At 41.1% G+C, this 27857-nt stretch overlaps 1 protein-coding gene across 4 annotated transcripts; it reads right to left on the bottom strand.

Moving 5' to 3' along the window:
* Positions 1-457: 457 nt before the first annotated feature.
* Positions 458-24227, bottom strand: NADK (NAD kinase). 4 transcript variants are annotated; one of them, XM_063353791.1, is made up of 12 exons: positions 24081-24227; positions 18438-18651; positions 13810-13893; positions 9316-9445; positions 8669-8777; positions 8350-8435; positions 7960-8062; positions 6964-7115; positions 6357-6456; positions 5562-5719; positions 4738-4820; positions 458-3704 (listed from the first exon to the last, which is right to left on the bottom strand). In XM_063353791.1, the coding sequence occupies exons 2-12, from the start codon at positions 18608-18610 to the stop codon at positions 3557-3559; spliced, it is 1326 nt and encodes a 441-aa protein (XP_063209861.1). In that variant the 5' UTR covers positions 18611-18651; positions 24081-24227; the 3' UTR covers positions 458-3556. The 4 variants fall into 4 exon arrangements, with proteins under 4 accessions (XP_063209861.1, XP_063209862.1, XP_063209864.1 ...); XM_063353792.1 differs by lacking the exon at positions 24081-24227 and adding an exon at positions 19783-19973; XM_063353794.1 differs by lacking the exons at positions 18438-18651; positions 24081-24227 and adding an exon at positions 16960-17065.
* Positions 24228-27857: the final 3630 nt, after the last annotated feature.

The following is a 27857-nucleotide window of genomic DNA, read 5'->3' as shown; positions in this document are numbered from 1 at the left end:
ATAAAAAGACTCTTAATCGTAATAATTAGCAACAAGTTTCATGGAAGAAGTGTTTAGAACTTGGTGACAATGCGCAAAAGCAAGGATAGAATGGGCATTTAAACTATTTTTTCCAATTTTAAACTTACTGAGTATAAAAACTATTTATCTCAGATTATTGCCTTTATCTATTTCCTTCCTCATTTTTCTACTCTTGGGCCCTCAGAAAAAGTACTTAATGTAGCCCAGCTAGTTGTACAAAAGATTGGTTTCAACTTGCGCAGCAAATCCAGCTTTTATTTTGAAACTCTTGAGAAGTGACTGGCATCGGATATGTACATTCAAAAAAGGGTTAGGTATATTTCTAGAAAACAGATGCTCCCGCCGCAGGAGACAACGTACCAAAGCCCCACACTGGACATTTGCCTTCCAAGCAAGTAATTGTGTATGCCTAATTTTATATTCTCAACAGCCAAAATCCAACTTTACAAAAAGATTTTATTGAAAGGATTGAAAAATATTTGTTTTCAATAATATTTAAAACAAGTTTTCAAAGCATTAACAGTATGTAACATGATTTTTCCTCTTTTAAAAATTCAGTACACTGCTTTATTCCACACTACATCAGTTGTTAATAACTTCTTAAACTCTCTACTAGAGATAACTCTTTTTTTTAAAAAAAAAAACCAAACAAACAACAAATTACTTTCCAACCTTCTGTTTTGGCCCTTTGTAGACTGGAAAGGATTTGTAGGTACAGCAACTTTTACAAACCCTTATATTAGAAACGCTGCTCTTAATCAGCAAAACCCTACGTTATGGTACAGTTTCAGCAAGTCACTCTGAGTAAGCCACATCGGCAAACGGAGCTTTTATTGCCAATACAGCCCAGTCTGCGCTACCGCTCCTCTGGCTCAGCTGTGGCTTGCGCAGAAGGTACCCAGTTACGCAGTTAAATACGCCAAACTCGAGTGCTGCCTGAACCCCAGCAGTCTGCTTGCCAGTTGCTGGTTTGCAGAGTAAAGGCCTTAAAAAGGGACTTTGTACAATTCGATAAATTTGTAATGTATTAACACAGCTTGGGTTGTGTTTCGGTACAAAGCAGCTGGTACAATTCTAATCACTGCAGCTTTCTGAAGAAAAAGCGAAGATTAAAGTCAGCACGTGAGGCTCCTGTAGTCAGCGATGGCCGCGCTCTCCTCGGTGAGCAGCGAATCCACGCGAGGCCAGCACCCAGCGGGAAGAGTTGGACAAGCAAAACTGCGGCAGCCTCAAAGCCAGTAACGCAGTCGCAGTGCGGGATTAAATGTAAAGACAACTCCTAATCTAGATCTAGTCTAGAGAAAGTCGTTAGGTAAGTTTTGACTACAGATTTCATGAACTATGCACTCTGAAAATTAAAGTTCGGCAATTTAGTCAATAATAGATTTACTATTATAAAAAGCATAAATAAAAAGTGCTGGATATAGTTTTATCTTTAAAAAAATACTAGATAAGGCTCATTAAATCATTTCACCTCTCCTCCGCAAAATGACTTCCGCTTCCCAGCGTGCCTCGTATCCTGCTTGTTTTCCACTTAACGAGACATTTCTACAGCCACTCTACCCTGTTCCTTTTCTCAATTATTGCATGTTTAAATAAAATAGTTTCAAAGCAAAAAAGTCAGACACTTCTACAGTTCAAAAAGTAAACAGTTATTAAATAACTGAATACTCCACCTAGGAAACCCGTAAGCAGCTTCAAAACAGTGATAAAACAATTACCGCAGATTCAAGTGAAAGATAAATCCCAAAAGCTATCTGGATATTCTCCAAGATATCACAAAATTTGGCTATTTAGACCAAATCAAACCAATATTCTATTTTACAAAATTTACAAACTGAGTATTAATTTATATTAACGCATTTTCATTGTGGTTTGTATCATTAGCCAAGAGTTTGCGTCTCTTTTATGGAAGAAGTGCTCTCACCTGGATTTAATAAAATTAGACGGACTAGGGCAGCGTCCCAAACGGAAGAGACGTTACTGAACCCAGCAGAGGACAGCCGGACAGGCAGAGTTCGGAAATTAATGCATTTCCCTTTCCCACTTTGGACCACATAAACAACAGCAGACAATCATGAAAAGTTCAGGAGAGCTTCTCGCTCCGCTCCCAAGGAAATCCCACCTTAGTCAGTAAAATAATTCCTCCACAGTATTATGCCATAGGCTTTAAATTTAGCAGATAATGTCCATTCTTTTAATGACCAATGCAGCAAGACTCTGAAAATGCTAAAGTTTGGGTAGTATGATGATGAGACTGCACCACAGAGAACATAAATGTAAACATTATACTTGGGTTTGATATTTTTCAGTTTAAGTACAGTACAAACCCTTTTTTCCCAACTAGGTTTTTTTGTGGGTTTTTGTTTTTCTTTCATAAAAGCACATACAATAAAATATGTACACAGAGAAGTTAGAAACATCTGAAAGCATCTTAAAAAAAGTAAATACAAGACTTAGAATATCTTGAGTGTGCTGAAGGCACCGTTGCTGCTCTGCTGGGAATGAGTCCCTGGTTCAGCCGCCCGCCAGCGCAGTATCCCCTCCGCAGCGCTCAGCACCAAGAGCTGGAAGGTTCCTATGGAAGCCGAGGGCCGTCAGGGCCCAGGACAGGGGACTCTCTTGCTTCAGGCCAATAGTGGAACTAGACAAAAGAGTAGTAATTGAAGTCCAGATTCTTCTTGAACACTTGGAGCATATTTTTTTTTTTTTTTTTTAACTTTACAGTCTCTAACGCTACCATTTATTCCAGAGAATCAACAAAAAATAAGAAACCCCAACGCATTGATGATTCCAGACCAGCTCAGCTGCGGGAATGGAGATCCCTGCAACAACCACCTCAGCCCAGGCTAACGCTCCTCCTGCCATTTGTGGGTATTTCCACAGCGGTGGCAGCCAAGGGTCAAACACTGTTCAAATGGGCATAAGATATAAACATGTATAGGAAAAAAAATACTTTTTTTTTTTTTTTACTAGTTCCATCTATTCATAAAAAACATTCTTCATGGGTATTACTCACAAGGAGAAAGTATTTTAAGCGCTGTCTTGCTGGGGAGCTGTTTTGTGTAAGACATATTGAAGCTAACGAAGGGAGCTTTGTCTTTAAAGACAATTTCTCAGAGCTTTTACACGCATAGCAGTCTTAAATGGAATTATACCAAATCAAACAGACTATTGCGATGCCACTTTTCTACTGGGTATCTACATTCAGCCTACCACGTTATTGGTAAGTTATAGGTTACAATCAAATCTGCAGATGCGGTTGTCGATACCAATCAGAAATAACCCATTTTCAGATTGCTCATTTACAGGAAATTCAAATTGGATTACAACAATCAGAGCCTAATTTCTTCCATTCCTACTCTTGGTGGACAGGAAGTAGCACAATAATTTCCAGCCATCAGCAGATCAGACAGATATAATCGCTATATATGTCTGAGACGGTGACCACACTTGTTAGCCAAAACCTTAACCCAGGCGTATAGAAGGGATACTGCCACGTTCCATTCCCATGAGTCTTGTTAGATGTAGACACTCAAAATTCTTCTTCTTCAACAGCAAAGTTATTTTGCTTCTTGCGAACATTCCAGTGTAAACACTCAGCCAAGCTTTCAAACCAGTCGCTCACAGGATCTCGGAAACAGATGGAAGGAAGGGGATAGCAAGAGGTAGTGATGCTAATACTGCAACAACACAGGAATATCCCGGTCAGTCATGGGCAATGAATAACAATTTTTTTACAAAAATAAACTTCTCTTCACTAGCTGCCATAATGCTATGTGTGGTAAAACAGCGAGTTTCCATAACCAAGCACTAACCAAACCTGCCGGCTCATCTCAACAGAGCGAACGCAGCGCTGAACACTAACAGACACACTGCGGACAGCCGAGAGCACACCGAACCCCCCCAGGACGTCCTGCAGTCTTTTGCTGGGCTTCACATCAACAGCACAGGGACAAAGGAAAAGGTAAGTCACCACCTTGGCCTTTGAGTTTCAAGTTTTGACTGTAAGCAACGGCACTAAGTCGTCTGGCATCTACCAAAGGGGCAGATCTCGTGGTTGAATCCTTGCTGCTCTCCTGGTCTACTCTATAGCTCCTTCAGCCGCGGCGAAATACAAACAGTTCAAGATGGAGTGTCATGCCAGATAGGCATCCTCCTTCCTGGCAACTTGGACCAAGGGCAAAAAGAAGTCACCCTGAACAGCAAGTCTACCAGTCACACAGATGCCTTAAATCACCTCTCGTTAGGATAAGCCACCACATTTTGCACATTAAAACTTCACCCACTGCCCTCTGCTCACTCAAGGCCACAGTGCTGCAAGCGACCGCAACCCCTAAGTCAACAGAGAATTAATGGCATTATTCAGAGGCGCGGCTTACATGTGTCGACTCCTGGTTTACAGCTTCTCAAACTAAGACCTATTAGTTAGATTTACAGAATTTTCTAAAGATATGTCTGTCTTCCTTGCCAAGCCTGCAATGTTTACCTGTCTTAACATTTGTCTTAACACTTCACTTGCTTTCATAGGAAGATCAAGTTCGAAATTAAATACTTTTAGCGCAGTTTATGCTGTAAGAGGTGTTAGGGTTTATAAAAGCTTGTTTCTTCCCTGCCAGTAACCCTTTTGACAGATGTTAGAGTGTGAGAGAAGTGCATGAATTAGTATTTTCTATACTTAAAAGAGAGATGCTACAATCAAAAAAAATGCTTGACCTGTCTCCATGGCATATTTCCTGCCTCTTCCTTCCATCAAATGAAACCCATGCTGTATTCCTGGCATCCGGGGAGAGCATAATCTGAAAAAGACAAAAGAACTAAACTTCAGGACCAAAACCTAGTTTTCAAGAGCAAGGACAAACACCTCCTCCCTCTGAGTACAGAATTGACTCTTTGCAACTTGACAGCTGCACTGAAATGCATAATCTGTCCGTAACAACGGCGCAGAGCCCTTCTGAACGTCCCAGCTCTCTTCCAGCTGACGCAGGCTGGAGGCTGCTACCAGATACAAGAAGCAGGAAGGGGTTCTTCCTTACACACGGGTATTTGTTAAAAATACACATTAACTAAGTCTGTTTTATATTCAGATATTACACACCTTTTTTTCTGCAAGACAGCATTAACAAAAAAATAATTAGCGAATTGCAGATAACCACCAATACAGTAAGCATTTGCAACATTTGTTGTTTTAGCCATGAAAGCAGAATTTTTCACTCCCTTAAAGACCACTGATTTACACCCACTTCAGCAGAAATTACATAAAATTTTATCAGTAGAATGCAAAGTACGTATTCCCATTTTAAAGAACGTCACGCAACTACAATCCAGTGGGATGCAGTGGGAATTGTTCCGTTAGTGGGTATATTATTTTAAACAAAGATACATTCTTCAACCAGACTTGATCTGGTTCCTCCTACAAATGAAGGAATGCAGGAGACACGCAGCGTTTCCTCACTTCTGCCTGGTCAGGTTCCACGGTTATTACACAGTTATTTCTAAGTTAAAAACTTAGAAAGAGAAATAAGGTGACAGAAACTAACCTTGAGTTCCACTCCAGCAGGAACAACAATAGGTCTGAAAGACAAGGAGTGAGGGCAGATGGGGGTGATCATTATTGCAGGAACGTTGGGATGAATCATAGAAGCTCCTGCTGCAGCTGCGTACGCAGTGCTGCCAGTCGGCGTGGAGACAATGACTCCTGGGAAAGGAGCAAAAATTTCGGCTGCATTAGCATTACAATCAACGCGGTATTTGGGAAGAGGAGGAAAAAATAGCACTGTTATGAAAATGAAGCAGAGAATGTATCAACTTGTATTTCACAGGAGAATTGCAGTCTAATACTCAAAAAGTCAGAAACTCTCTTCTAATCCTGGCACAGCACGTTTGTTCTATGGCTCCACGTCAGTTGCATAAACTTCTAGATCTCAGGTTACACAACTCTGTAACAGTGACGTTCCTTTTTTTAAGGGTAAGAGCTTTAAAGATGAACTTCTGGATTTCCTGAGTCGAGATCTCAGGCATTCAGCAAATTCCAGATATCCAGGCAAATTTTTCCTGAGCTATTTCTTGCCCTTAGCCTTAACGTATCACACCCAAAGGAACCACCTTCACTTGCCTTCACAAGTCCATAACCAAAGCTTACAACACTTCAACGCTTCGTTGTGGAACGCATTAGTTACCAGTGAATAAACACACCTATTTTTTGCACACCGATGTTTTCCGTCACCAGCCAACTGAAACCTGAGATTTTGTTTCTATGTGAGAAAATCCTGCAGTAAAGCAGCAACGGTCTACACACGACCTGACAAGCAATTTAACTCGGGAAGCAGACTCACCATCTCCTTGCACTGTTGTTATCAGGTGCCCATCCAGAAAGACATCTACGTTGGACAGGTAAGAAGAAGGACCACGATCCACCACAACTTCGTTTAGGACCTGCCACGACATCAAATATTACACGGCCCGCTCTTGCTGACTCGGCAATGTAATAAATGACAAGCCCAAAGACACCTTCCAGATCTTTGAAAAATTCCTGCTGATTTAGTACCTGCCAAATTAGACTCTCTTTCTAAGTGTCTTAGCAAGTTTCTAGAGGGTTAAGAATTATTTCCAGAAGCTGGTTACTAACAGCATGCAGGGTTGTTCTCTTCACTTGTCAAAATCTTTGCAATATCCCATTTTAGAACCACTACTTCGTTTTCAAAATAGAAGGAAAATATTACTACAGGAAAGTACAATACTAGCACTTATGATTGCAGAAAGTAATGATGTGTGCCGCTTCCTCATTCGTTAGTGCACAGCGTGAATTAGAGCAATGCGGATCAGGCCCACACTACCGGGCTAACGTAAGTAAATGAATAAAAAAGGGAAAGTTCTAATAAAACAAGTACAAAGCAATTTACAAACAGCATTTTAGTTCTTTTGCTTATTTTCACCTCTGACCTGATATTGCATAATTTGCTTGCCCACTTCTTTCTCCAGATTTGTAGACACTACTCCATTTTCTTCTATACCATTTTGCACTGTCATTTTCTCTCTGTATTCTTTTACTACTTTCACTTTCAGTCTGCTTCGTAGAACAAGCGCTGCGTTGCCTAGAAGTGAAATACAGGAGAAAGTACACAGAAATGATATGCTGATGTAGTAAATAATCCCCTCTCATGACTAGCAAACTGTATGAAATGCCATCAGTCTATCGCCCGCGCTTTCAACGCTCCCAACTGCATTCACAAGATAACTGTCTACACTTGGTTAAAGCTCAAAACTAATTTTTAGTAGTAATGAGCAAAATTAAAGTCAAATTTGAACTCAGTCCTTCCTCCCTTTACTCATCACGTAAAAAGAAAATTTCAGTTTTTTATGGACACGCTGAAGATTGGGAAACTCTGTTAGGCTCAGGGGATCTTCACTAGGACAAAAGCTAAGCTTAAAGAAAATGAGTGCATTAGAAACACCTATTAAAAGACAACTTTAATCAACGTGATAATTCTAAACATCTTTTCAGGAATCTACTTTAGATGCAACTCAAATAACCTCATATTGAAGAAACAAGGGACTTCTTTCCTCAAATCTTTTATTTGCCTGACTTTGCAGTATTTCAGCGCAGCGCTGCTCAGAGCAGCAGAACACCACAGGCTCCAGAGCTACGCGCTGTTTGTACGTTTAGCTGGCATTTAACCCAAGTCCTGCATCATCTTTTACTTGTGTACTCCACGCAGGACAGTCATCCCTTAGCCTTTTTCCTTCACAGAGTAGTACCGAAACCAGCAGTGAAGGGGTCAGTGCAATGCAACCCTTTGGTTAGTTGAGTATACATTTCTTGTGATTCAATCTCACGGGACAACCTGAACGAGTCGGTTAAGAAAATGTACTAGTCTTGGAAAAAGCTACAGAAAATGTAACAAACAGAAACACCACACCTTGTCCCCTTAAATTTACCTTCTATAACCTGAGTGACTTGGGACTGAAAATTCTCAAAATTAAATGGAGTAAGAAATCCAAGGGATCCCAGATGAAAAGCCATAACTGGAGGTACACTACCCTATCAATAAAGAAAAGAATTTAAAAGCTACTGAATAAGAGCAATTCATACTTCAACTAATTGCCTGTAAATATTTTGACTATTGATGTAACTTCAACTGTGCACAATACAAACAACACAGGACATACATTATTTTCAGAAGGTATAGGGTAAAACAGGCTTGATAAAAAAACCAGAATGAACAGCAAAGGACAAATGCCAAACTCAATAAGAAAGGAAAAACAAACAACCTTCAAATACTTCAAAAAGAAAAGAGGCTTTTAAGTCTATTTCCCACAGAGACCAACCTGGAAAAGTGAAGAAGCATAAAGTAAGGTCCCGTCTCCTCCCAAGCATATGATAAAGTCTATCTGATTGGAGATATCATCATAATCTAGAAGCAACATTGAAATACAGGCTTTGCATTAAGTTTTATCAACTGTCTTAATTTCCTAATATAAATTAAGCGCAGCATGCCAACATTTACTCACAAATATAAAAACCCCACAACTAAGATGTGACAACTGTCTGCAAAAGACACATTAGTTTAACAAACAACCCAACAACTAAGGAAATCACACAAAAAATAAGCAAGAGACTTCAGCTTTCGAGAAATCACCACCATACCTTCTCTGAAGGTGCAAAATTTCTTCTTCACTGGTCCAAAGTTATCATCGTTAGCTATAGCAGGGTCTTCCAACACTTTTTTTTCGACATACACTATCATATTGTTCTCCTTAAGAGAGGTAAGATAAGCTCGTTAACCTCTTCAAACAACAACATATGTGACTCTCCTCATAATTTACATACGTTTAAAACATATAAATAACACTTTACAGAAATAGTCCGCATCTGTTAGTTGTGGGGTTTATTTTTGTTGTGTGGTCTAACTCTAATGAGGATTTTGCAGCATGCACAGACCGTCTAATTAATTAAACTAAACTCTGGAATACAGATTACACGATACAGTAACATTGGTACCTTTGTTCAAGGCTTAAAGGATTAAGCTTTTTATATCCCGTTCCCTGTAATTTAGAACTGCAAACAGAAGGAAGAAAAGTTTTTACTTTACTTTTTTTTTTAAAGCTCTGTACTTAAAGTACTTAAGTATTGATCTTAAACTCTGATTTTACTACTTCCAGTGGCAATGGGTGTAACAATTTGTTTGCACTACGCAATTCTGCACGTTCCACTTTCAACAGAATCAGTAATGGAGAAGAGTTTAGATGTGAAATTTTTACTTATGGCAAAAACTGGAATTTACGTTTTATTACCTCAGTAAGATACACACAAAGCTCTTTAAATGGCTGCAGCAGACTGGCATCACGGATCTTTTTAATAACGAGGACGCTCTTGGGAGGTTTGTTCCATGTCAACCGCTGGCTTGCTGGATCCTGAATGTGCCTAGAGAAGAGGGGGGGTAAAAAAAAAAAAAAAAAAAAAAAAAAAAAAAGGACAACGTGACTACATTCTGCTTTGACAACATTCTGGCCTGTTAAGAATAAATCCTTCAGTATAATTACATGCGGTCCGAGAATAATAGAAAGAAGGATGCAATAGTTCGTGTTGTAGTGAGGTTTCTCCCCCATGAAGCCAATCAATGCTTTACTTATTAAGACGGTAACGGAGCATTAAGGCGTCCGTTCTTGTAGCTGCTGCCACGCTAACGACATGTGCGCACAGGGACTTAACAGATCCACTACAAAAGCGCCTGGATCAACCAACTGACATCCTCCCTGGTGCTCCCAGCCATAATGCCTTCCTCTCTCTTAGTGCGCTCTCCTCTTAAGCTGACTCAAAATAAGGACAAATACCCAACTAGAGAATCAGAAAAAGCTACAGCATAATTTTTTTTCCAATCTAATACTGCAAATCAAACAGCTTGTCAATACCAATTTAAAAAATACTGCAATAATTCCAACCCAAATATTCTTTTTCTCTTTTAACAATGTTTCCTTCGGCACATTTTCACTGCCACCTGTAGACAGTTTTCTCAACACAGTTTGAAGCCTGCAGATACAGACACCAGTTCTAGAGTTTTTCTACTAACGCTGAACAACTCTATCACAAGGGAAGGGCAAATAATTAAGGTTCACACGGTCATCTGTACTAAGTCCTCAAGATAGTCCTAACAACTATAAAAAATCCCCTATAGCACACCAACTCTATTCTGGGAAGGCTGCGCTTGCAACTCTTATTAAAGCCTCATAAATAAAGAGCTTAAAGAGGGAGAGCTGCCCGTACCACGTCTACTCCAGGCAAACATTACAGATACGTAAGCACGTGTCATTTGTGTGCAAAACGTCTTTAAAACTCTAATCTATATACTAACTTTATTTTAGTTTTGATCCCCAAACAAGTTTATCTGCTTAAAGCAGCATAACTAATACTCTAAATTTAAAAAAACAACCGACTTTAAAAAGCATTTTCAAACTACTGCCTGCCTGTTGTCAGGACAGCATTCTAACGCTCGAGAACCTCAGAACTACAGACAAGTACACAAATAATTTCGCAGCTTTCAAGAGCGTTCAGTAGCAGAACCCTCGTGTTGCTCTAATACATTGAGTCGATTTCGGAATGCCCAGCTGTATTTTCCTTCTTCTTTTGTATCCACTTCTAAGCTACACAATTTCACCCTTGTAATTCGCGTGTAACAAGCATCCCATCCTTTTCCATATGGTGCGCATATAATCCACAAAGCAAAGCAGATTACTACACATGCTGAACAAGCCAAATTTACAAAGAGATTTGGATTTAGCGCTTCAAGGGTTAAAATAAAACAGGCGACGATGCTGGAGGCGGAACAACCTGTTCATTTTACTTTCCAAAATGCCTACATCCTACATAGAAATACAGCAGAAACGACAGATTAACGAAGTAGTCTAATACCAGTAACGTTTACTAACAAAGAGTGCAGTCTCTCTCTAAATATTATTACATAGCCCAGAAGAATGCAAATATGCGGTTACACTCGGCACCACCTACAGGCTTCCAACATTACCTTATGGTTCATCTCATTGTATTTTACAGTCAAGAAATCATAGAACGGGGAGGCTGGAAGGCACCTCTGGGGAGAGCACAGCGTAAGGGCGCTCTGAAGACACCATTCTCAGTCTCAAATATCACCACACCTGAGAAAACGATGAATTTGGAAAGCTTCCTCTGACTTGACTAACCAAGCAATTGCTACACGGAAAATAAAATACATAAAATAGGAAGACTTGCATTAACGTGTTTATTGCTGCCCAAAGGTTGCAAAGGAACTGAAGCTGAAGTTTTATATGCTATTTCCAATACAAATGGTGACTAAAATTAAATTCCTCAAATCTCAATACTATTAAGAAGTGAAAAAGCCCAACAATACACAGAGGAACCACCCCCAAAACCAGTCCAAGGTGATTAGACTATCTTCTAAAGGTGGCACAGAACTAAAGACTGCAGCACTGCTTTTCACTTAATAAAGCTCCAGCTAATGGACTGCATTCAACCCCGAGACAGTCCGACTGTTTCAACTGTACTCACCAGTTCCACGTAGTTCTACTCAATGAAAGATTATTCATAACATGCTTTAAGATCTTCATGTTTCTTCCCAGGAGTCAGGCAAGTACAACAGCTCCAAGAAAAAAAGCTGAGGCTTTTACCACTTATTAATAAACTGCTACCTCAAAAGAAAACGTTTTTCTCTGAATTCTTTTTCCCCCCCAGTTAAATATTTGAATCAGCCCCAATAAAAAGTCGTGAGGCTTTGCAGAAAAATCCTGTATAAAATGTTTATTACAGATCTTCAGAGGCAAGATTTTGTAAGAAAAAATGCCATTTCAAGAAAAAGTTTAAAAACTTTGATCTCCCCTCTCCTCAACACCACAAGCACCTCATTCTTTTTCCACTGAGTGGTCACTCAGTTCACCTGCTCATCTCACCGAGCAGCCTTCAGAAAGCAGGTTTTTCAACACAATCACCAACACTAGCACTCAGAGGCACCAAGACCTTCCCTAACTTACGCCTGTGCATAAAACCTAAAATTTTCTGTTAAAAAATTCTCTCCAGTGAAGAGTTTAACCATGTTACTGACTAAAAAGAAGAAAAACCCAAACAAAAAGATTTTGCTTTTTTTTTTTTTTTTAGAAGCCACAACCAAAACCTTACATAAGAACAGTAATTTACAATCTGGTCTTCAAATAGTCCTTTCCTTCAGTGACCTGAGAGCACCCTTTACCCCCCAGCTCCTCCGAAGGCAAGCAGCCCTTTCCGCGTGCGGGGAGCGTGTCCTGCAGCCTCTCCTCAAGGGATCTGGACACCCTCATTATAAGGACCCAGCCGGCCCAGCCCCTGGGGTGGAGCATGTTCACGGTCAGGTGGGTAAACACCAGCAAGCCGGGCTCCCAGGGCACCTGCCACGCTCAGGCCACCAACTTGAGATGGGACAGAAGGAACGAGGAAGTTCAGAGCTACTCTACGCCACAAGATTCCCACCGCACCTTCCGAGGAAAGGCTAGGATGCCACCAACCTGTTTTGAGGGAGACTACTACTATTCAGGCAAAGATTCAAGCGAATGAATACTTAAATACCTCATGTTTAGCTGAAAGAACAGTGAAATAAAACTTTTCAAAGGGACAAAAATAGGGACCGCTAACTTGGGTAATCTGTAGGACCCTGACATTCCTCGTTCGACAAAAGACACCAGTTATTAAGTATATAATACATGGTGTAAAAAGCAACACTTCTATAACACCCAACCTACAAAATCAAAATCTTTATATGCCTGCTCAGCAGAAACCAACCCTTATTTTCACATTAAATTTATCAGTCTAAAAGCAAACTTGCCTCAATGATATTCATCCACTGAAAGCGCCATAGATGAAATACAGAAATTCAAACGCACAATACCAAGAGAGGGAGAAGGCTTCCCTCAGGTTTCACAGCACACGGAACAATTTCTCCTCCTTTCCTTGTGTTGTCAATAAAAATTTGTGTTCCTCTATCGTGCAGAAACACTGCTCTTTACGTATTTCAAGTTGACAGAATAAACAGAATGCTACCAATAGCTGCTCTGTACCGTTGGTTTGCCATCAGGGTGTTGAATACACATGGCGAGTTTACTGCCGATTATGTTGGAAAGTCTTTATTATAGTTGCCATTGTTGACATCAAACCACGGATTGCAGATTATGCAAAACATGTCTAAACAAAACTTTAGTACTTCATACCATTCACGCGCCCTGCTGTATTTTTATGTGAACTGCTTAGGGCTTTTTTTACAAAATAGATATACTGACCTGTGAAAAAACTAGTAGATAGTGGGCCTAAGAACACCACATGAATTAGTAACGTAAAATTAATTTCCCTTCATGTCTGTTACCACGTAGGAAGCATTCCAACCAGCAAAGCCACTATAAATTCATACAGAAAAATACTCATTATGTCCTATTATCCCCTTAGGAGAAAAAACCCCAATGGCATTCAAACCCATATTACACTTTTTAACACACAGCTCAAGCTATCACACATGTAATGGGTTTTACTTGAGAATACAGTAAATACAGTCCAGTCTCCTCTCGGACTGACTTTTTAATTGGTCAATGCATGATAAAAAAGTCAGGCCAATTTTGGCAATGCAGACCCCCCCCCAAGCTGGCCAGCAAGCAACATGGAAATGTCTGAACATCAGGGAAATTGCAAACAATGCCGATTAGAGGGTGAAGAGTGGAAAAGCAAACATCATCTTCCACACAGAATAAGATAATACTGTTCATTTGACGAGTACTTACATAATCGTTTTAGGATTTTGCAGCATACAGGCCTTTGGTCCAAATGTGGTCACTGGGCATGGTCCATGCAAGGAGCGTGTCCTCCTAGATACGTATCGAGAGAGAGAGAGAAAAAAAAAAATAATCAGTAAGTCAAAGAAATGTGATGACAAACTGGGTATAATTAGCTCCCCAACCACCAAAACCACTTCTTTGAGAAATTTGCGCTAGGCAATACCGGGCACAGTACATTTCTTAAACCTACACTTGTGGTTGGTTGACCAGCCAATGTAATTTTACACATATTAGCTATCACATTTCAAATCTAAAACTTAATTGCTGTACCTACTCCTTGAAAGTGATTTTAATCAAAGCCTCACTCACAGTTTATCTCCTCCACATGCCAAGTAATCACTTTCTAAACACTAACAACAGGCACATATTCTTCCTGTATTCATTTCAGCTTCGCTTTGCACAAAGGAAACATCACAGCCTCAAAGAAGATGTGGTCAAGTTTTCTCAAGTCGGTTCTGTGAATTTACAGGGTGGCTACAAAGAAGGTGGATTCTCCCTTTTTACAAGGGGTCGCATGGACAAGACGAGGGGTGATGGGTACAAGTCACTCCAGGGGAGATTGGACACAAGAAGATTTTTCACACTGAGAACAATCAGCCATTGGACTAATCTCCCCAGGGAGTGGTGGATTCCCCATCATGGGTCACTTTTCAGATTTAGCTGGACAGGGTGCTGGGCCAGCTTGTCTAGGCCATGCTTTTGCCAAGAAAGATTGGCCCAGATGATCTTGGAGGTCCCTTCCAACCTGGGATTCTATGAGCCTACCAAGCCTTTACAATGAACTCTCCAACACCAAGGCAAGACCTTCAGATTTTTTTGCCCCAGCCAAGTCACAGTAATGGTGTCCCAATCATTTGAACACTTTGTTGTTTAAATCTTTCCAGTTAATAAATTAATAAAATGCAAAACCTTCTATTCTAAGATATACAGAGAGGTCATTTTATTACATACTAGGTTAGGTCTCCTTAGTTTTTTGTTTTGTTTTCCCCCACCCCCATTACCCACATTTGCCTTTTACAGATTACTTTCAAAACAGTTCCCTTTCCTTTCCATCACCTACAAACAAATAGAATCCAGGACTTTGCTAAAATACGCTACTTAAGCAGAGCTTTTACTAACCAAAACCAAGGTAATACAGAAATTTACAAACAGGAAATCACTACTGACGAAAATTACTGAAGACTGAAAAAAATCTCTGTTTTTACTGCTGAGAAAGGGGTAATAATTCGATCACTTGAGCTGAGGAGTACCTATTAGGTTAATTTAATTTCTCGGAAGATGCATAGCAGATATCCCAGGCTGCGCTTAAGGCAGGTGGAGACAACCAAGAGACAGAAAAAATGCTGTGTGAATAGGCAGGAAAAGATGCTATTTTTTTTTCATTTATTTATCTAATAAGAGCTTCTCTGAAGTGTAATTTACCCTCAAACTTAAATCCCACCCAGGACAGGATTACTCCTAGCTCTAGGATAAGATTATCAGGACCAAGTCAGAACCGTTCTGCCTCCTTCCCTCCCACCTCCTCCAGCAAAGCTGTAAATGGGAGTAAAACTTACCCAACTTACGTAACTGTTGAAACATTATGTAAATGTTATTAGAATTATTCCATTAAAAACAACGGGAAACATGCCTTTCCTGTGCTTAATTCAATTAACACAGGAACCGGTAACTAATCTATTGCTTGCCAGTAACAAATCATTACTGCACTGCCTTCTATTGTGTATATTATAAAGTAGCTCTGACCAGCCTGATGATTCACTCTTAATGCTAAAAAAAACCTCATAAATCTAATAAAAATCAAAACCAGATGACTGGTTAAAAAGATACGCTTAAGGAACAACAGCAACATCTTATTTGTTCCATGTCTAAGAAAATACGCTTGTGTAAGATTTGAATTCCAATAATGAAAACTAATATTTAGTTTCCTACATTGAACACACAGAAGTGATATTTGTTTTTCAAGTATTTTTTTCCCACTTATAAGTCCAGGCATGACTAATCCAATCAGATAAGATTATTACTAAATGTTTTATAAAGTTCACCTTATTTATATTAAAACAAAAAATGGGCAAGGATTGACTCATTAGAGATTGTGTGTGTACACCAATACGTGTAAGGGAACGGCAAATCTCAATCTACTTGTGAACAACTACACCTGATATCGGGACAGCTGAAGAACACCCTGGCACCTAACACTGCCTCCTCTTCTTCCTATCCGCATCTGACCTTTGTGAGATTCAAACAAAGTTTTCTCCACAACCTCTAATTAATAACGGGTACACATTTTCGTTGAGATTTTACCTGGTTTGATTAGTTAGTGCTCCATCTACGCACTATTCAATCAAAAGAAGGTAAAACGAGTGAACGGAATTTAAGGTTGTTTGTAGCAAGACTATCATTGCTAAGATTGAGCAGTAATGCACTGGAAATTATATGTCTTTTAGGAAAATATACTTGCCAGCTCAAAGCAGATAGGCAACAACCTCAATGTGAATACTGTACAGCAAGCCTGAGATCACTTTCTGACATTCTGCAAAATGCCTCGTGACAATTTGGCACTCAATTTAAGACAGCCAGTGAACGAATGCAGAGAATCTTAATGAAAAAAAAAACCCCATAAGTCTCATACACAATAACCCTAATTCAAACCCACAATGCGCAGGGTCTACAAAGATCACTTCTAGTTTAAAAAAAAAAAAAAAAAAGTAGTTACTTAGCTAGAAGATAGTAATACACAAAAATTTAGACAACATGGTCTTTTACACAGGTTGACTGAAGTCTACGTTCTTAAAGGTATAAGTGGAGAAGGGAAAAAACACCAGTTTTACAGCATGACTTTAACGTAAATTCTTACGTATTGACTATGACACACAACACAGTAGCTAGAACAGTACAGTCAGAGAGCAGCCCTTTGAACATTTTCCAAGAGCATTAAAGTACACTGACTTTCTGAACTAAATATGCAAAGCAAGTATTTTCCTAACCTTTTAGCCTCTTCAGATAAAGGCTTTTATTATGCCTCCCTTCACCATAAAGCTTCCCCCTGCCATCTACAGCCTCACCCGTCTGTGCTCTGCCTCACAAGAGCTTTCCTACCAGCAAAGCAGGGACTGGACGAGAATTTCAGCTGATGAGAAACTCCTCCATGAGTCTGTCCGTGCTTTTATAGAGGGTCACAATGTTTAAAAAAAAAAAAAAAAAGAAAAAGAAAGTTCTACTCTGCTTCCCACAAGTTCAAGACACGCTGCTACCACAGCACGCTCTTCACTATTTACAATGGGTCCAAAGATCACAAAATCAGAAGTTCTGTCCAGGCTGTCCACATGACGAGAGCCTTGCAACTAGATTAGAAATTTGGCTCAATGAAAAAAATGGGCGTTTCTCACTGCTGGGAAACAATTGGAAAGCACAAACTTATTTAGTGCTGCCTCGCATTACCACAAAACCTACAGCATTTGTAAAATTTTGCAGAAGTGTCTCTACTGTTTTGACAGCCAGGCCACAGGCAGGTCACAGACCTGCTCTTACTCTGACCCCCACCTTTAACTTCCTGCCTTCACTTTCGACTTCACCTTTAGAAGTGCCTTTTAAGAATCCCTTAAAAGCAACTTGTGAGCAAGAGGTAAAGTTCTGCCTACTGATTAAAGATCGGGAACCAAGCACAAAACTCTTCCTTTCTTGCGACCTGAGCTATGAATTAACAGCTCAGTCCAGATGCATTTGTATTTTATTTCTGGAAGGTACTTAAAACTTCTGAAGCTAAGTTGAAATATAACAAGTATCATAATACTTCAAAGTTCACATCTACCCCAAAACCCTGGAAGTCAAGTACTTAGGCACAATGGGTTCCTCAAATTTGAAAATTAATATTTTTTTGTTTATCTGCTTAAAACGATAAACTTCTAAGTTTTTGTACTTTAAGAACTTCTAGCTGGAAATATAGACATACTTTCTTAAGTAACTATCTTACTAAGAAATAATTTCAGTATGTGGCACTACAGATAGGAGTTTTACATGCAGTTTGTCGTCAAAAAAAATAAAAAAAAAGGAACTGTAACATTTCACATAGCCATTTCTAAATGCAAACACTTTCTTGGGTCCAGACTCTGACCTACTCACTTCGGACCGCGTTTAAACGGCAAATACAAAGCAAGTGAGTAATGTGTTGCCTTGCTGAAGCTGTACATGGAGAAATAGAATGTCGCTGAAATATCTACAAAAAGCAGTTTAAGATCTCCCAAGAAACACTGAAACCGAAGTCAGGCCTCACAACCAGCCAGAGCCCATTTACACAAGTGCCGGTTTAAATACGGCCATTCACATGGCCACTTCAGAAAATCAGGCTCTTTTCACAGCATGGACCACAATAGGGTGGTTCAGTGATCATCTCCCTCTCTATTTATTACCACAAAACACTATTTTTATTTCTCTTCGTTATCACTTGTCACAGCTGCAAGACTATGGTCCTACAAAAAGAGGACAAAAAAATTAAAATCTATATAACTGGGGTTTTTTTTTAATTTTTTAAAATGTTTCTTAAAGGTCGCAATAATAAGAAGAACTAAGAGCCATACCGGAATTCTTTGGTGCTTCCCAGGGCTGGTGAAGCAGACAAACTTCGTGACTTAGCTCGCCCCCGGCTGGTATTGCTCCACTCCTCATCATCATGACACGTTGAGCAATGATAAGCAGAATCTGAGCTCACGTCAGCCTTACTCGTACACAGTTTTTCTCGATTCATCTCCATAATGGAAGTGAAGGAACCTCAGCGAGAGAGAAATTCAATTCCTGTGGAAAAGCACCAGGAGAAAGGGGATAGGGAGGAAAGAGAAGAAAAATATTAGTATTAGCAAAGTAATTGTAAGTATTAAACGCACTTTTAAAGTGTGTAAACACAAATTTTATACACTTTGATAAACACTTCTCTAAAGAGCAATTGAGAAGTTCTTCAAGGTAATCAGAAGATACTGGAAGAAAAAATGACCAGAATTAAACACGTATGTTCCCAGATTTAGAAAAGGCTCAATACAAAGTTGCTTTAAGACCAACACAGATTCATGTCTCCAGTTATATACAGGATAAAATAAATTTATTTTAGATAGTAAAGAGGAAGAAAAGCCGTAAGTATTTGCCAAGGAATCAAGACTCAGGAAAATCTATCAAGTCTCCTATTAGGTGATACATATATTGAACAAATAAAAGTGGAATCCTCTAAGCCATAACAGAAAAAAAATGAAATCTGTCAAAGAAAGCAAAAAAAATAATTAAACAGAGATAACCTTAATAAACTTCATCTCTTCACAAAAATTAGATTACTACCATGCCGAGAAGAGGAAAAAAAACAAGTTGGAGGACGATACCGCAGTTCTTAAATCATTTGTGACAAACTGGGGAGAGGGTCCAAAACAAACAAGAAGAAATAAGGACAAATGTGAAATATTTCACTTCCACGAATAATCAGGACAAATAAAAGATAAACAGCTGTCTAGACAGCAATTTTGCAGAAGTGAAAAAACAAAAACAAAACAAGACAACGAAAACCCCCCAATTAAACCCCAAAACCCAAACTTTAAATAACCATCCTTCCCCAAAAGTACTAGAAATCCTGTCTGTAAGTTCTCACCATTATTTGAGATGAGTAGAAGAAGCCTTATCACAACACAAATAGAAAGCAACTTTCAGTGTATGAATAAACACTAAACTATAAACAAATAGTATCTAAGATACTGAAGTCTAGAGGAACAGTACATTCCTCAATTGCTTTCAACACGGGGGAAAAATTTGGTTCATTAAAAATTTGCAGATGTTTTTAAAACAGTTTCATCACTTTGGCTGTGCTTCCCACTGTATCCCGTAAGAGAACGAACCATAACGTTATTGTAACCATTCAAATGGACTATGGCCCTGGAAAATACTCACAGAATTTGGCTGTTTAAAGTTACCGGAGGATGACAATGTCCACAATTTTACAAACTATTGTGTTTCGCAGCATCCCAACCTTTAGATAACAAAAGCATCAATAAAATGAAGTTGTAATTTTAGAGTGAGCGCTGGCTCATTACTAAATTAGAGAGAACCACCACCTAAACAAATTAGAAAATACTTTTGCTCCTCCTGTAGATTAGGGTTATCCTAAGAGAACACCACTACGAAGAGGTACAATTACCGTCAGCAATTAATGATTTATAAGATTCTGTACTTGTAATGCTATCGTGTTTAGTTGTTGGCTACTTGTTGCTTAGTATCACCTGTGACCATGGCTTGGGAAAGAGTCATTTCAACACATTTATAATTTTTTACAACTAAAATCAGAAAAATATAACTCAATTTTTAGACAACTTTAAGCTCAATATAAATTTTGTGTCAGTTAGTTGATTAAGCACATAATTACTCTGATCTTGCAAGCACACATATAAAACACTGCAAAATCTGATTCGAACAACATAAATTATTTTTAATGGGCTTTAATTTGCATTACCTCTTGTCACAACTTCATCAAGCTTCAGGAATACATCTGTCTGGTTGTTTCTCAACCAGCTACAGAAAACAAGTCATATATCTGAGTTTCAGAAAAGGCGCGACTTAAAATGAGATATGCAGTATCTCTGACTGGAAAGGGTCTTTCAGCATCTGCGTGCGGACAAGGAAAGTTCTTACACTGTTTGTTCTTTAAATCATAACCTAAGGTAGCCCACCGTTGTTACTGCAGAGATCCGCCAGAGACTTGAACGAGCGTATCCCATGGGTTCCCTCCCCTGCCCCATGCAAACTGGATTCTGAATTAAGTCCTCCTTGTCAAATACAGAAAGAACTCAAAATTTTAAGTTCTGAATTTTAACAAAGAGGGCTTTATCCAATAGATTTAAGAATAATTTTTCAAAAAGCCATAAACTAAGTTAGAAAACTAGACACTCACTCACCATCTGTAGCTACTCACTCGTGTAATGCACTTATTAAAGGCCTATCATTCAATGTATCTCCAAAAAAAAAAATCTAATACCTTAATTTTTACTTTTAAATCTAAGGATTATTCTTTATAACCTGAAATCATTCTTGTGTTTGGTATATGTACTTCATAGAGTCCAAACAGGCTTCTCCAGCATCTTTATATATCTAGACTTCCACACACTTTACCATATTTCTGATTTTTAAGGAATTACAGATCTGTTTATATCTTTACTGGACTACCATTCTCTTAGCTAATACTAACCAAAACTATTGCAGTGAGTCAAAGTTAATCCTTAGTATGCAGGAATACATTCCATTTTGTAGAATTAGCCAATAAAATTGCTGAAGATAATTATTCATCAACGGAGGAGACCAGCTACTCAAGAATAATCCAGACAGGAAAAAATACATTGGAGGAGGATGGTGGAAGAGAAAAAGTAGATACCAACAGCCACTGTAACTGTGTTGTATTATCAAATTTAGAAACCAGGTATGTCCAAAAAGAAACCCTGTACTCAAAGAAGTACCCTAGGAAATCACACAAAATAGCTGTTTTTATCTATATCGCTATTTAGCTCTCAATATGCACTGCTGCTAAACTATTTCAGAAGCATTGAGAGTGAAAATCAACAGTGAGCACTCTCTCACCTCCCCAACAGCATATTTCTCAAAGATATTCCTATATCCACATACACATATCTGCACTATGCCTCCACTCTCAAAAGTCAGTATTATAAATAACCATGTCTTTAAAATCTGTCCTGCAAAACGGGCACACACAAAAATTTGACAAGCCCAGGCAGTTAACAGTACATCATCTTCCTTTGCTTTCCCATCACATAGGTAATCGTCTCCTCGTTCTTTTTTATACAAACACTGAAGAGCTTGATCTGGGCCTAGGAAAACAAAAATCACAGCAGCAGTTAACAAACTGTGGAAACGGAACGTAAGTGAAAGTAGTATATGGAGAATTAGTTTTCTCGGTAACTTAACAGTTGATACATGTGCATCCTATTCCACAGCATCACCCTTAATGGAGGGGTGCCGAGAGACCAATAATTTATATGGTAAGCAATAAATAAGGTGTGTTTCCATGTGACCTTGTTTCAAGTATCTTCACCTGACAGATGCTGCCAATAAAGAAAATCAGATTAGCACAAAACTAGAAGTAAGAAGGTGTACAGACCTACTAAATACAGCCTAAGAACCTGATATTCCTTCCATGTAATACTTTCCAATTCAGGATGTTTTAACTACAGCTTAAACCACGTACTGTTTAATTAACATTCCCTCACAAGACCTTTATTAAATAAGCAGACTTGACATAAGGACAAAACTATCACTGAACAGCCTCCAGGATTGGATCCAAAAACTTTAAGCACACGTCAACAAACTAATGAAAAGCCTGCTCTGGTCTAAGTCATGTCCAAAATAAAAATAATAAAAAAAAGAAAGTTACAAAAAAGTCAAAAAAATGTATTTAGATGGTCGGTATTACAGAATGAAGGACAAATAAGAAAGTGTTAACATTTAATATTAAGCTTCTGTGATGGTGACAGGAACTAGCCAGTTGAGTCACCTCTCGTGTATCCAACCTTTTACTGTAGTTTACCACCTTCAACTTCTCTGTCACTATAAATGAACGCTCCCATGAGCCAGAACTTCACAGAGGTTTCATCAAACCATCTTTATATAGAAGGACACAACACCATAACACCCCCAAAGCTTTGCCACACTGCTCAGACTATTATTAAGAAATCACCCTCCAGGTTGACTGTGAGTGCTAGTTACAAAGGAAGTCTGAAACACTTCTACCAAACTTTCACATACATGTAACCCGCACCCAGGTGGCCAAGTAAGAGTTATGTGCACTCACATCTCAAAAAGCCATCTTCTCCATTGTTTGATCGCACTGAAGAGCGTACAAAGAAATATGGTCCTTCGATGCAAGCAGCTACACAAGGAGCATAAGGCTGCAAATCATCAAGCCATTTAAATTTTTTTTTTTTTTTAATTAGCATGCTTGTAAGCTGTTATTTGGTAACAAACTCTTCCTGTCAAATGCACTGCACTAAATCATCACGATCAGAGGATCGCTACAGGGTCCTTCCTGACCAAATAGTCACACTACCTTTAATAAGCCTTCAAGACTGCAGCATTTCTACCAATTTCTTAGAAATTGCATCAGCCATTCAAAACTCATTTTATATCTTATTATCAACCTTATATTAGGGCACAAGAGGACAGCGTTATATCCAAAAACAGTACCACTTGCCCCACTGCCACAGACCCGTGTTTGCTGAATCACTTAATTCTGTGGAGAATTTTTTTTTATTATTATATTTGGCTAAAGAAAGCACTCCAAGAGAGGTTACACGCACGCAACTCCATCCCTAAGGCACTACACCCCCTCTCATCCAAGAAGGAAGGAACAACTGTGTCAGGCAGACAAAACTTTCTTTTTGGTTTAGTTCAGAACTTCATATTCTAGCGTGCCCGAAGGAAAAAAAAAATAATTCATGTTGGACTGTAGCGGTCTGACAGCAGTTAGAAGCGTGTTTTTTCATTACATACTCAAACCGCTATTTCTACTAAAAACCAGAGAGTATGACTATCACGTGTTAAACACCCAGCGAAAACAAGTCCATTTGTTAACCCTCCCGCTTCAGAAAGGTTTTGTGTACATTGCGTATATATTTCGTTATTTCCTTTGTATTATTTTATTATTAATATTTCATTAAAGCAGTTTAGTTCCTTCGTAACCCCTAAGTCTCTCTCTCTCCCCGGACAGAGCCTCTGCGGCTGGTCTCAGCGGCCAGCCCGGCCCAAACCGCGACAGCCCCCGCACTCACCCGCACCACCACGGAACGGGCAATAACACCCCAAAAACCCCGCCGCCACCCCTCCGCCCAGACCCGCGGGGCTTCCCCGGGCGAGGCACACCCCCGGTGCGCGGCCGGCAGACCGACGGCGGGCCACATCCAGCGCTTTCACTCGTTATCCCTTCGGGACGCTCTCCTCCCTCAGGGCTCCCCGCCGCCGGCGTCACCCGTCCCGCTGAGGAGCCCTCCCGGCTCCGCGGGAAACCCGCGGAAGGACCGACAGCCGCCGGGCCGGGCCGCCCCGAGGGACCGGCCCCCGCGGTTCCGGCCCGGGCAGGGCCGCCCCGCAGCCGGCCCCCCGCGGGGACACCGGCACCGGGAGGGCCGCTGGGCCCGGCCGAGCTTCTCCCCTTCGGCCCGGCCGCCCTCCCGCCGCCCAGGACTCACCGCGCCCCGCGGCTGCTCCCCCTTCAGAGCCCGGCGCGTCGGCCCCGGCGGGGGTGGTGGCGGCGGCGGCCGCTGGCGGGCAGTGAGCGGGGACGGCGGACCCCGCGCGCCTCCATCCTCCTCTCCCCGCCTCCTCGGCGGCGCCGGCCCCGCGGGCGGGGCAACGCGCATGCGCCGCCGCCACGCACCGCCCCTGCGCCGGCTCCGGCGGGCACGGCCCTGCGCGTGCGCCGAGCGGGGAAAGGGCTGGGGCGCCGGGGGTCAGGGGGGTCTGGGGTGGAAGGGGGCTTAAAGCCCACCCAGTGCCACCCCCTGCCCTGGGCAGGGACACCTCCCACCAGCCCAGGTTGCTCCAAGCCCCGTCCAACCTGGCCTTGAACCCCTCCAGGGATGGGGCAGCCACAGCTGCTCTGGGCAACCTGGGCCAGGGGCTCACCGCCCTCACAGCAAAGAATTTCATCCTAATATCTCATCTCAATCTCCCCTCTTTCAGTGTAAAACCCTTCCCCCTCGTCCCATGGCTCCCCTCCCTGCTCCAGAGTCCCTCCCCAGCTTTCCTGGAGCCCCTTCAGGTACTGGCAGGGGCTGGAAGGTCTCCCCGGAGCCTTCTCTTCTCCAGGCTGAACCCCCCCAGCTCTCTCAGCCTGTCCCCACAGCAGAGGGGCTCCAGCCCTCCCGGCATCTCCGGGGCCTCCTCCGGCCCCGCTCCAACAGCTCCGTGTCCTTCTGCTGTCGGTGCCCCGGCGCTGGAGGCAGCACCACAGGGGGGTCTCACAGAGCGGAGCAGAGGGGCAGAATCCCCCCCTCGCCCTGCTGCCCACGCTGCTGGGGATGCAGCTGGGGGTGCGGGGGGTTTCTGGGCTGTGAGTGCACATTGATGGGTCATGTTGAGCTTCTCATCAACCAGCACCCCCAAGTCCTCCTCAGGGCTGTTCTCCATCCATTCTTCACCATCGTAACAACATCCAAATCCATCCTAACAGTGTTGACCAATGATGGTCCAAGTGAGGAGAAGCGATTACATCCTCCTCAAACTAAACCAACTGCAGACTTCCCAAGGCCAAGCGTTACACTGCTGTGGCTTGCGTCTGTTCATAATGCTACGACCTCTTGGGCAGTCAGCTCTCAGGGGGCCAATCACCAGTACGGCACTGGACACTTAAATTACAGCACATTTTAGAAGGTGCCAGGTGCGTAACATACATAATCTCACCAGTAACATGTAATCTAGGGCCAGGGATGGATTTGTATATTCAATTGGCTTCGTTTACTTTCTGCCCTTTAGTTCGTGCCCCACCTTTTAATCGCTTTGTTACAGCTGGCGTTGTTTGCACGCACTTCACTCACACCCATCCGTCCTGCAATAACCGTCACGAACTTTTACCTTAATCTTCCCTTAGATCATCGGTTAAATACTCCTCCCAATACAGAATCCCTGTTTGAGAACGCATGCCATCTTACCATATTGGAATCGCTCTTATTCTCAGGTACAAACAGAAGCTCCTGAAATGCAGGAAGCTATTTTCCAGTCTGTCTTTGATCTGAAATCGAATTTTGAACAAGGGTGAAACAAAATAAAAAGGCATTTGGTGTCAGCGTGCGTGCCATCATCAGGAACTTTGTCACAGACTTCAGCAGAGGTAGGATCAGACCCCTATATAGATGCCAACAAGAAAACAATCCTTCACAGCTACCAAAACCAATCAGGTTTTCTAATTTCAAAGTTGCATTTTCAACCAATACTACTGTGAAGAGATCACAGACTCAGACACACAGCTCATGGGATTGTATGTCAGGATAAACCCACAAAGTGAGAACCTGTTACACCATTTGAGAAAGTGGCAATTTGGGATTATTTTTTTTCCTTCTTCCTTTATGCAGACATTTATGTTTTCAGGAAACCAGGGAGTTGCAAAGTGACAGTCAATAAGTGATGAGACAAACTTGAAAAACAGGAAGCAATTGCTACATATGGGGAATACCATAGGCAATGTTACACCACTTTCTAGAAAGTGCAGTATTTTGAGTTTCAATTTTTCTTTAATCCTCCTTCCAAACGATGTTAAGAGGAATTAAGGAAACAATACACGGTTCTATGACGTTAATCACATCTTGGAGACTCAAACGTCTTACAGGTGCTGAAAGAGATACTCAAACTGTAAAGGGACAACGCAACACGAAACCAGGAAGGAACATAGCACTAAGCTTTACAGAGTCAAAGCATTCATCTCTAAGTCTGCGGTAAAAAACCCCACGTTCCAGCAGAGAGGAACCGTGCTCAGACACAGTGCCTGTGTTAACCGTCTCTGTCCATACCCAGTTAGCAACCACAAAAGCTAACCAAGGAGTACATTTTCATTTGAGTTGGCTCTTGGGATGGATTTTTCCAAATTCATTAGGATGAAAGAGATAAATCACCACTAGAACCATTTTCCACAAGAATATATACTGGCTGTTAAAAAGTAAACATTTCAAAGCGGCAGGTTTTATTTCCCACGCACAGTAACTTCATGCAGTTGCTCAACATTTTGCAAGAGGCATGAACTCTGCAACACGATGAGCACTTATCCTCATTAATTGATGGAGATAAGACTGCTAATCAGCTGAGCCTATCCTATTTATAAAAGAGCTACGGTTACAGCAGCAGCTCTGAGCTGCCCAGGTTCAGCAGCGACCTTGGAAGCTCTACTTGTGGGTCTGGGAGAATAGAAGAGCCAGGCTGGAAACACCTCTTCCCTCCTCTGTGGGCTGAAGCCCCATGAGAAATGGAAGAGTCTTATGGCACTTTTGAGCACGTCTTCCCCAACACCACGATCAGAACAGCGTAGCTCAGCATTCTGACCCAGGTTGTGCTTCCCCAGGGAAGTCACTGGAGAAAAATAAAGAGAAATGTTGGCAGCAACATTGAGAAATAAGCATGAAAAACGCACTGCTTTTTTCTCCTAAGGCTCTCAGTTCCGTGAGATATAATTTGACTGACTTTAGATTAACAAAAGGCATCAGTTAACAAAAATGCTACTGCTTGTTTGACTAATTGCCTGAAAGACTGGTGCCTGATACAGAGAGGCTCTGCTCAGTCTCCTTCTACAACCCAAACTTACCTTCAGCAGAAGGTATTTCCACCAAACAGGAAACAATTAACAAATCGTCTCTATTAACACCTAACAGAGTTGAAGAACATAACTTTTACCTCTCAAACTTCATTTCAAACAGTCTCTGACGACTCAGAATTCCTGAGGAATCACGAGAAATAAAAGTGTGCCAAGAAGTTTAAATTCTGATGAAAATGGTGGCACGTGAGTGTGACAAATGAGCTATTTATCAATGGTCACAAACTACAAAGCCACTGACATAAAGACAGAGAAATGTATGCCACAACATCGCATTCATTATTCAGGCTGAGTAAAAACACCTCCCATCATTACGTAAATGTCATTATCCCAATTTTAAAGACTGAACTAGATTAATTGACTTGCACAAGGGTTAACAAATCTGTGGCACAGCTGAGACAAGCAATCAGGAATGTTGGCGTGTGGCCCCGCACTCAATCCACTTGACAATACAGATCGTCTTTGATAATGTCAGGATAGGATTGAGAGCTGTTGGCAGCCAGTAAAGAAAACTTAGGTAACAGGGAGCGGAGAGATTTTAGAGAAATCTAACACGTGGAGAGCAGGATCAAAATAGGCGCCCAGGACTTACCTTCTGTCTCGAGACAGACCTACGAAGAATGGCTTGGGGTGGAGCTTGGGCTCTTCGGGGAGGTGCTCCTGTCTC

This window comes from Chroicocephalus ridibundus, chromosome 16 (genome assembly GCF_963924245.1).
Source record: "Chroicocephalus ridibundus chromosome 16, bChrRid1.1, whole genome shotgun sequence".
In the NCBI taxonomy this organism is placed as follows: Eukaryota; Metazoa; Chordata; class Aves; order Charadriiformes; family Laridae; genus Chroicocephalus; species Chroicocephalus ridibundus.
This window is presented reverse-complemented; position numbering and strand designations above follow the sequence as displayed.

Coding starts and splice junctions, on each gene's coding strand:
- NADK (XM_063353791.1), bottom strand. CDS start 18,610: ATGGAGATGAATCGAGAAAAACTGTGTACGAGTAAGGCTGACGTGAGC. Junction 13,894..18,437: donor GGAAGCACCAAAGAATTCCG/GTATGGCTCTTA, acceptor ATACGTATCTAG/GAGGACACGCTCCTTGCATG. Junction 8,778..9,315: donor TTTGTGTGTATCTTACTGAG/GTAATAAAACGT, acceptor ACCTCTCTTAAG/GAGAACAATATGATAGTGTA.